We start from the raw sequence: 11,165 nt of genomic DNA, 5'->3' as shown, positions 1-11,165 counted from the left end.
GATCTGTGGGCACACTTTTTCCCCCCTTTTTTTGTTATTTTAAACCATTTAATGTTGTAGAATTAGGAAACATAATATGTAGGTCTTTATAAATAAAATAAATGAAATATTACCTCAAGAAAAATAAAACATATTTTGATCACACATGTTGGAAAAATACACTAATTCGGACAACAAGAAATCATGATTTTCAGCTATATAAGACTCTTTTACAGAAAACATTATAGTGTTATGGTCTGTAACATCTTGTGATCCATGACAATGAGTAACAAATGATAAAAATATTAAAAAATATAACCATTTGGGGGAAAAAACAAAAACAAATGTGCAATTATAGAATCACCCATGTGTACAAACTGATAATTCCCTCAGACCTAATTCATATTCATGAGCTAAACCTGCACACCATAGTAGGATTCGACTTCCGGTTAAGAGTTCCCAAACGCCCTCATGACGTCAGTATAGTAGCGCTTAACTTTTCAAACGGGACCCAAACACACACACACACACACACACACGGGACAGGGGACACACGGACACAAACGCTGTATCGGTTTATCAATCGTTGTAATTCGCAAGGACATGTCTAAATAAAGAGGACTTCTTCAAACCGGACTGGATTAATTAAAGCCGAAGTGGATCATGTTTTTTCTTAAAATGGAATATGTTTATAGAAGGACTCGCATGAGGTGGCAGGACGTGTGATGGTCTTCAGCACTTACAGTTATTAGTTATTTTAGTAGTGCTACTTATAGGCGCAACATGTGTTGCACTGATGCGAGTTATTTTGACAGCACGCGCAGCAGACAGACTGCGATATAGCTTTGAAAAACAGTCTTGCCATTTGCAGTAATACGTGATATTTGTCCACATGTTAAAAATGATCTCGGAGGAGAGAAGCAATCACATCTCTAAACAAGCTCTCGGCTTTCCTGTCGGGTTATTGATCCGCTCGCCCAAGAGACGCCTGGCGATGCTGGGCAGAAAGGCCAGCAACGGATCTCTACAGTGAGTTATTCATACACTCCGGAATTCATAACTTATGAAGAAAGAAGTGAACGCAGAAGTATTTGTGGGGGGTTTATGTCAAACTTAAACATGTATAATGTGACAAGCTTGTCGTTCACACAGAAAAAGGGTGTCACAATTGTACCTTGTGGTAGTAGGCTACTACTATGAATATTTTTTTTTTGTGGTAAAAAAGGTACAAATGTGTCATTTTAAGAGTACTGCCCCAGTGACAAGCTGTTGTAGGCCTACCCCTAAAGGTACAATTTTGACACCCCTCTTCTCTGTAAGCAAATAACAAATCAAGTGCAATTTATTTATTTACTTATTTATTAAACAAGCACACATTTTGGGGGCAAACATTTCACAAAAAGAAATTTGTTAGAATTCAATTATAAAACACAGATATATTGTCTGAAATTCAGTGTAAGATTGTGCAAATTACTGTACATTTGATTCTTGCTTTTACTGCCATATGCAATAACTGCATCTTCAAAAAGTGTGAATGGAGAGATTAGGACGATAACTTTTTTTTCTCATTTGTATAACTCCAATATCATTACTTATCATAGCCATATGTTGGTATAAGAAACATACACAATGTTTAGGCTGCTTTCATTAATAGCAATATTAAAATATTTACATATGTTGCCCTGGACCACAAAACCTGGCATAAAGGTAATTATTTTAATTGAGATGGATATATCATCTGAAAGCTTAATAAATAAGAGTCCCGTTGATGTGTGGTTTATTAGGATAGGACAATATTTGGCTGAGATACAACTATTTGAAAATATGGAATCTGAGGGTGCAAACAAATCTAATTATTGAGAAAATTGTCTTTAAAGTTGTCCAAATGAAGTCATTAGCAATCTTATATTACTACTAATAAAACATAATTGATATTTTTACGGTAGGAAATTTACAAAATATCTTCATGGAACATGATCTTTACTTAATATCCTAATGATTTTTGGCATAAAAGAAAAATTTATAATTTTGACCCATACAATGTATTGTTGGCTATTGCCACAAATATACCCGTGAGACGCATGACTGGTTTTGTGCTCCTGGGTCACAAATGAGAAAAACATAATCAATCTGATAGCAAGATATCAGAATGTCACATTGGCCCATGTTACATTTACTAATACATTATTACAATCATAAGTCGTATCTGTTAACATTAGTTAATGCACTAATAATGAACAACTGTATTTATTTTTTAACTAACATCAACAAAGGTTAATAGATGTTGTAAATATATATTGCTCATAGTTAGTTCATGTTACAACTAATTAATTAAGTAATGTTAACAAATGAGACATTATTGCAAAGTGTTACCTATTATTTTAATACTTATTCATATTTAATATTTATTCTTATTATTTCTTAATTGTATATTTTTTTATGTAATATGTATAATTTTGTATCAATTCCTTTGTCTGTCAGGAATAATATAATTTTAATGGTACCTGCATTATAATTATTTGAAAAGAGGTTTAATCCTTTTTACTAAAATATATGAATTAGCAGATGAGTGAAAAAAAACATCTCATAGATACTTTAATGAAATAACATTTATTACAAATTTGGAAAAACTTTTTAAATGAAGAACCAATCTTTAAAAAGTGTTAGAATTGATCAAATCAGTCACTAAAAATGACCCCATGATTCACTCACCCTCCAGCCATCATATGCTTACTTCTCTCTGATGAACACAATCAGAGTTATATTAAAAAATACACTGGCTCTTCCAAGCTTTATAATGACAGTGGACGGGGCTCATGAGTTTGAAGCCCAAAAAGTGCATCTATCCATCATATAACTGCTCCATACATCTCTAATAAAGGGTTAATAAAGGCTTTCTGAAGCGAATCGATTGGTTTGTGTAAGAAAAATATCCATATTTAAAACTTTATGAAGTAAAATATCTAGCTTCTGCCCGACCGCCTTCTGTATTCAACTTACGCAGAAACTGTAACGCCTTACGTTTTTTTCGTGAGTTGAATACGGTAGGTGATCTGGCTTTCTTCTTTCAGGCGAATACAATCAGAGTTATAATAAAAATGTCCTGCCTCTTCCAAGCTTTATGATGTGAGTGAATGATACCTTGAAGCCCAAAAAAGTGCATCCATCTATCATAAAAGTAATCCATACGACCCCAGGGGTTAACAAAGGCCTTATGAAGCTCTTTTGTAATAAAAATATCAATTTTTATAACTTTATAAAATGTAATCACTGACTTTCCTCCGCGAGTCTAGTTCTGGCGGATGAGTGACCTCTGACCTCAGGCAGTGGAGTCGAATGGAGCACTTTTATAATAGATGGATGCACTTTTTTGGGCTTCAAAATCTTGAGCTCTATTCACTGCCATTATAAAGCTTGGAAGACCCAGGACATTTTTTAAAGTAAGTCTCATTGTATTCGTCTGAAAGAAGAATGTAATATACACCTAGGATGACTTGAGGGTGAGTAAATGATGGGATAATTTTCATTTTTGAGTGTACTATCCCTTTAAAATGTATTACATTTCTGACATTGTTAAAAAGTCACAGCTCTTTTTCTCAGGCAGTGAAACGGTCTTCTTACCAGAGGTTTGTATTTGACCTGCCGCCTGTTAAACTCAATCTGCCACTGTTGCATCTAAAGTTGACTGTGCACATCTAAGTGATCTTACCCGTGTCTCTCGTAGGTCCAGCGCGTCTGACAGCACGGCTCAGTCTGTGGAGAGCACTGGAGTCCGGCAGCCGGCCAAGAGCAAGATACGCCGACACAACAACAAGCTGACCACCGTGTTTAATCGAAGCCCTATTCTGCGAAACGTCCGGCAGGGTCAGGAGAGCAGAACCCTAGAACTGCAGGCAGCGGACGACCCTGCAGAGCTGTCCAGCCAGAGAACTGTCCCAGGGATCCTCAAGATATTTGGCAGTGACATTTGTCAAGGGACCTTCTATAAGAGCGTTCTGGCCACCAGTCACTCCAGTGCCAAAGAGCTGGTTAGAGAGGCTCTGGAGAGGTGAGGGATGCGCTCCTGGCTTATTCAGATTGAAGGGTTACATTAGGGTGTGTGCATGATTGGATGTGAGGGGCGCATCACTATACTCTTAAAAATCAAGGGGGTTTTCAGAGAAAAGGGTTCCCCAAAGAACCTTTCAGTTCTTAAAAGGACCATTTTTAATAATCTAAAGAACCTTTGTGGAATGGAAGAGATCCATGGAATGTTAAAGGTTCTTCATGGAACCATAAATTACAATAAATAACCTTTATATTTAAGAGTTTATGCGTCGATATAGTGATGCGCTTAAATACATTTTTTACCAAAACACTGAAACAGAAATTTATGGAAGCTTGTTTCCGCCACGGAATAAAACAATTTAAAAGATAATTGTGACTTTTTTATCTCACATTTGCGAGTTTACATCTCTTTTTTCCTCAGAATTGCATAATATAAACTCGCAATTGTGATAAATAAAGTCAAAACACGCAATTCTTTTCTCGCAATTGCGAGTGAACATCAATTTGCACATGGTTTGTATTAAAAAACACCACGTAGACAACTTTAAAAACTTGATTTTCACCATAACTTGATTTTAACTCTTTCAGTCACTGATTTTTTGGGCAAAACCGAAAAAGAAAACCAAATTTCGGTGCATCACCACTTCAAACCCAATGCAAGAAATGCTCACAACCTCAAGTCACCGGTCGCTTCCATTGTTCCATGATTCACTGTTAGTCCAGCCAGTGAGTTCAACTGACCTGTTATCTGGCCTCACAGGTACTGCTTGGAAAAGGAAGACTCCAGTGCATATGTGCTCTGCGATGCGATTGGCCGAACCGGGTTGGACCACGAATGGAAGACTGAGTGCTTTCGAGTTGTCGGTGACCATGAGAAGCCCCTTATGTTGCAGTCACTCTGGAAACCCAAGGAGGGATTTTCCAGGCGTTTCGAGATCCAGAAAAGAGCGAGCGTGGAGGCACAAAGTGCCAAGGATGCAGACACCATCACTGCCGGTAATATCAGTTTGAGTGAGCGTGAATGATACCTTCAGTAGTTTAAGGCACCTTCACACCAATGACGATAACTAGGGCTGCACGTTTTGGGGGGTTGAATATATAATCATGATGTTAAAGTGACGCAAATTTAAAGCGGACGCTGAAAACACCGGCGGATCACGAGCTGCATTATAAAAGAACACAGTGCCGCATTTTCACGTGGAAACACACAGTGTATATATTTATTTAATTAAATCATGATTATATTGTCTGCTATAGCCCATTTGCTTCTTATTTATTATTATTTATTAAATCCAGGCAATTGGTTGATGAAACATTGATTAAAATTAAGATACAATTTATACAAAACGAGATTCACTTTAAAGAAAGGCTTTCTACAAAACAAAACTTAATGAAGTGGTCAAAATCGTGTCTGACCCACGTCCCATGTCTTCTGACATATTGCGCATCTTACGATGTGTCCTTTCTTACTCATGCTGTTCACTTTTCATAATCAACATAGATTAAATAAAAAATAACATTATAATATTTTACATAAATATGAAACAAAATACGTTTTTTTAATGGCTACAACAAGTATAGTAGGCTACAGTACAGGGAAATTTCGCGTTGGAGCGGGATTTGAGCGATTGAGTGGAGCGTGCTGGCATAGAGCAGATTATCACACCGCTTAGCTTCGCTCATTACAGGCTCGTGATTCATCAGAACCCAAAACGCAATGTAGCTTTGGTCGCGCTACACCACTACTTGCTGGATAAAGTAGTTAGCTACTGGAAAAGCTACACTGTTTTAAAAGTAACTGAGCTACTGACAAGCTACTGAAAAATGTAGTTAAGCTAGTAGCGTTGCTACTTGTAGCTAGCTACTGCCCAACACTGGAAAAAAATATCTATATGGCAGTTTTAATAGTTTTTATAATTTTGGAGAACCATTAGCGACTGGTGAGCAAAAAGGTTTATGTCAAGCCCTGATTATAACTATACAGTTTTAGTAATGGTTGTAATTCTGAGATCCACATCACAACTGTAATGAAAACAAACAATACAGTTGAAATCACTTTCAGACCTGACTTTAACGGGCTAGACGACATAACTGCACCACGCTTACAATAAAATAAATGGTATTGTTTATTGGTGTGGACCTTATCATTATAGTTATCATCATTGGTGTGAACGTGCCTTTAGATATGTTTTGACTAACTGACCTTTGATCTTTGTTCCAGTTGACACAATTTAGGAATGTTTTAACAGTCTGAGGTACCTCATAGCTTATCCCAACAAAAGCTTGTCAGCAAGAAGCTTAGTGAAATTGCTCTCTCAGAAGTATGTTTTATTGGCATAGTCCTATCAGCACTCACACTGCGCTTTCCCACCGCACTCCAGCCGCCAACGTCGAAATGGTTGCTTGTTTTTCTTTCTGAGCGTGTTTCCTGCACTCTTGAGGGTGTTTTTTGGCATGGGGCTGTGCTGTTCCAAAGGGTTCTCTTGAGAATCGGTGACGGGGGAAGCTCAGCCCCGTCGCTGTGTGTTCTGGCAGAACAATGTAGATGACCGCCCATTTCCACAGCTGATAACGCCCAGAGTGCCGATGGGTGTGAAGGCCTGACCTCTGAGAACCTTTCACTTCAATGCTGTTTATGTTACGTCAATCCCTTCTTATAACTGAGCATCTGAAAGAAATGTGGCGGATTTACAGCTATATTTATAAGAATGTAAATATGTAAATACCGTAACATTTTATAAAAAAAATTCTGTGCAAATCATAGTGTGTTTGCTTATTTTTTATCCCCCTAGGCCTCAATGCCCAGGCCCGAAAGCTGCAGTTCGCCCGTTCGCGGGTCACCTCCCTGTTTGTGGATGGGACGAATGAGGAGGCGGATGCTCTGGGTATCTGGAGGAGCTTGAGCGAAATGGATGTCTCAATTATGGGAAAAAAAGCCAGTGAGACCCTTAATGCACCTCAGCAGGAGGATCCAGAGGCAGAGGCTGATAAAGAGGCTCACCGCCTCAACGCAGAGAAAGAGGAGACGGAAAGCAGCGATGACAACAACACGCAGTACTCCGTCCACCTGCCCTTCGATTTCCCATATTTCCTTCTGCTGCAAGGATACAACCACAGACAGGTAGGACAGTGGCTCTTTGGACCCTCGGTTTTTTGGATTAGGAAACTGTAGATAATGCCGGGTTCAAACTACACAATATTTTTGTCTGTTATGATAGTCACTGTGTCAGATCATGCGATTTTGACTCCTAATTTCTTGTGTTGTGGACAAGAAACATGTCAGACTACACGTTGCTTCTTGACCAATCAACCAATTCTTGAAACAAGTGCGTAAACAAACAATGGTTGTACTAGCCTAATGCTAATTCCAGCACTCACCGGGTTGCTGAAGCGCCTCCGCTGTTGTTCGCCAGCATTGATAGTCCCTCAAGGAAACATTATAAAGGCAGGAGGATTGTAGCCATAGCTCCACGAAGTGGTCCACCTAGCAGCACTAATACCATCATCTCTCTTTCGTTTCACCATGTTTGAAAGCTGTGTACGGAAGAGCTTCTGTGCTCCTATTGGTCAACATCACAGAAGTGAAGGAACCCATCGCGGAGGACCGGAAAATATATTAAACATGCTAGTCTTTCTGACATCGTGAAGCATCGCAGACATGCCCTTGGCTGTCGTCCACACTTCACAGACAAGGCTTAAGCTAAACTTGTCGTCCACTATGACACACTTACCCCCTGGTTTCACAGACAAGGCTTAAGCTAGTCCCAGACTAAAATGCATGTTTGAGTTGTTTTAACTTAAAGCAACTTAAAATATGTCAGTGCCATTGTTTTGTCTCAAGATGCACACCAATAATGTTATTTTTTAAGGCATGTTTGTAAAAGTTGCCCTAATTGTTTTCCCTAATTGAACTAAGGCTTAATCCTGGCTTAATCTAAGCCCTCTCTGTGAAACCGGGCCTATATCAGATAAAACGATCAATTCTTGCGGTCACAACGCCCATTTGTTGTTTATGAATTACCACAACACCCTACATCAAACAGATTGTGCCAAAATCGTGCTGATATTGTGTAGTCTGAACCTGGCATAAGACAAGCATAACTGTTTCTGTTACAAGTTCTCTTATTTAGCGTTAGGACAGTTAGCATGTTTTTCTGTAACCTTAAACCTAAACTGTCGAACGTTTATACGCAGCTCTTTCCACACAATTGGCATTATGGACATCGGTGATTTATCAAATCATGTGACTTTTTAATTTATAAATTCATGTGGCTCAATGTATTTTGGCATGTTGAAATGACGTGATCCGCAGTGTTTCACTTAACGTTGGAAAGAAACCTCACGCCCGTTTGCTGACGCCTCAGATACCCAAGTAGTGTAGTGTTGTTTGCTAATGCAATCAATTTGTGTCAATTTCGAACCAAATACTACCAAAGGGCTACAGACCAGAATATGATAGAGAGTTGAGAGTAGGCTCTTTTTATTAGAACCAGTAAGCAACTACATAACAATTATTTTCAGTCAATACACTAAACTGAAGTTTAAGGGTCTTTTCTTCAACAAGGACTCAAATGTGAAGACATTTGAAGAATAACTGTTTGGCAGAGAATGCTGAGCTAAGCTAAGTTTGTGACAACAGTCATATTGTCTAGTTTTTGCACACCACTGAATGCAAGATGCTGTTTCACTGTTATGTGATGCATTTTGTCTTGATATCTTTGAAGCAGCAGTCTGAGATGCTTTCGTATAATGGTCAAAAATCACAATATTTGTCAAAACTATAATTCTAATGTTCTATGTGCTTTCCTGTAGCTCATGTAGTGCTTTCCTGGAGCTCAGGTCATGTGTTTCGATTCCCAGGGAAAGCAAGAATTGACCAAATGTAAAATGTGTACCTTGAATGAAATGTAAGTCGCTTTGGATAAAAGCGTCTGCCAAATACATAAATGTGAATGTGTATTCTGCTAGTTCATACCCAACTAAATTTTGCTGTTTTATTTTTAATTAATCAAAGGCAGCACAGTATCCCTGACAGTTTTAGTTCTCAAACCTTATGTAAGACATTGGCACATTCATCCTGTGTTGTTGACAGTGGCGTTAAGTCTTGATTTAAGCACAGCTTAATCTGGAGACACTCACTGTAGAGAGAGTGTGTGGTGTGTGGTAGCTATCGACAGGATTAGCCCAGGTCAGAGCGACAGGATTTGGACAGGCAGGTGGACATATGGGCCCCAGGTGATCCTGGGCATCCTGAGACTGGCCGTCAGTGACTGAGGAGCTAAACTGGAGCTCTGGTCAACATGAAGGATGCAAAGGAGGAGACGACTTGAAGAAATTGCAACACGGCGAAGCGTGTGAGGCACACGTCAAGAACACACCGAATCCCAAAAGCCCTTAATAAATCAAGAGATCCGGCAGATTTAAGGCAGCAGTGAAGGAAAAATAGTCTGCGACATGCCTTATTTTCAGTTCTTCTTGTAAAAAAAAATTTTGCTTGAAAATTTTGCTTTGTGTGGTTGTGCCATTTGATTCCACCAGGTACCAGTTCAAATCAATTTGATCAGTTAAATTACAAACAAAATCAGTAGTTCATACAAATTAAAAAAAGGAAATTCTCTCATGTCAATACCAGCTACACTAGTTTTTCTAGTGTAGAACCTAGCCAAGCATGTTTTCAGAGACAGGAAATGTGCTACCCGGCTATTCCTCACAGCCAGTGTTGCTGAGTACGCATTGTTCAGGGTGTGTGAGTTTTTGCATGTACACACTAAACTAGAAAACTGCAGCCCTAGAATGTGACCACATTTTTTTGCCTTTTCAATGCGACATATTCACAATTCAAATGTTTCCAGATAATCCATCCTCAGTTGATTGGGTTGTGAAAAGTGGGCATTACATACCAGAGTGGAGCCAGATATCATTCAGAAAAAAGTAGCAGAGGCAGAGAAGGTCATTATAATTTGATAAAAGAAACAAACATTCCATTCGCTTGCTCAAAACACATGCATCTGAGAGAGGAATAAACAGGTTTGCGGTTATAGCAGTAATTATATGAGTATTGTCTTGTTCAAATGCTGAACTATAATCAGGAGTTAAAATTCCAGGACACGTGCAGCACTGCATTTACTGTAGGTCATAATCAGCATTGTTTACTAAGTCTGCGGTGAGCCGTGGCAGTAACACAACTCGCTCTGCCACGCAGTACAGTTTCTCTTTCTTGTTTTTGTTCTTTGTCCCTTGAGTCTCTACATTTTTAGCTGGAAATGTTAATGTTTCTTTTGCACAATGTCTTTTCTCCTATTATAGAGAGCAACAGTCAGGTTCCGGAAGTAAAAACTCCATTCATTTTCTCCATAGGGAAATGGATTTTTAATGATAACTTATAAACCGTTACAGACAGCCCTACTGTGAGCTATGAGCTATTCATTTGAAGACGCCAGCCCGCATTAGTTCAACTTATTTTTAATATGATCATGTTCAGCAGCAGAATTGGTAGTGAAAAACTATGGTCACACTTTAGTTTAGGGTCCAGTTCTCACTATTAACTATGACTTTTGGCTCAATAAACTCTTTATTACTGCTTATTAATAGTTAGTAAGGTAGCGTTTACGTTTAGGTATTGTATGTAGAGATGTAGAATAAGGTCATGCATAGAATAAAGTCCATGCTTTATTAGTACTAATAAACAGACAATATCCTAGTAATATGAATGCTAAGTAATAAGCAACTAGTTCATAGTGAGAATTGGACCCTAAACTAGTGTGTTACCAAAATGACATTACTCATGATGCTGTGAAGAAAGTTGAGTCGCCACAAGCAAAATGCACCAAAAAGAGCTCTTTAGCTCCGCCCTCTCCAACGAAACACTGCAAATGACTTTGTGGGATTGTAGTTCTTTCCCTCACTAAAGCTGTTAAGTACACAGTTTTGTACTTTTTGAATTTTTGTCTGATTTTCAATTATGTTTTGATCCAAATGAAAGTATGTAATGTGACTTGGTTCATGGCTTATAGCGCTTTAGCAAAGACTTTTAAAATCCCTATGGGAAAAATGAATGGAAATGAATCAGAACCAACACCGCTAAAAAAGTGAGCGGACACTAACGCGATCTATAATCAGCAGAGCACTGTACATTGGAA

General features: G+C 38.5%; 1 protein-coding gene across 1 annotated transcript in view; it reads left to right on the top strand.

The window, feature by feature from the left end:
* Positions 1-458: 458 nt before the first annotated feature.
* The window catches only part of radil2a (Ras association and DIL domains 2a), a 44,739-nt gene continuing 34,032 nt past the window's right edge, over positions 459-11,165 (top strand). Inside the window, exons 1-4 of the mRNA XM_079813160.1 lie at positions 459-1,008; positions 3,704-4,027; positions 4,787-5,022; positions 6,819-7,147. Coding sequence (XP_079669286.1) covers positions 872-1,008; positions 3,704-4,027; positions 4,787-5,022; positions 6,819-7,147 — 1,026 coding nt within the window. The 5' untranslated portion in view covers positions 459-871. The remainder of the gene's footprint in view (positions 1,009-3,703; positions 4,028-4,786; positions 5,023-6,818; positions 7,148-11,165) is intronic.

Source organism: Gobio gobio (genome assembly GCF_949357685.1).
Source record: "Gobio gobio genome assembly, chromosome: 1".
Lineage (NCBI taxonomy): Eukaryota > Metazoa > Chordata > Actinopteri > Cypriniformes > Gobionidae > Gobio > Gobio gobio.
Note: the sequence above shows the minus strand (reverse complement) of the source record. Positions and strands in the feature narration are given on the sequence as shown.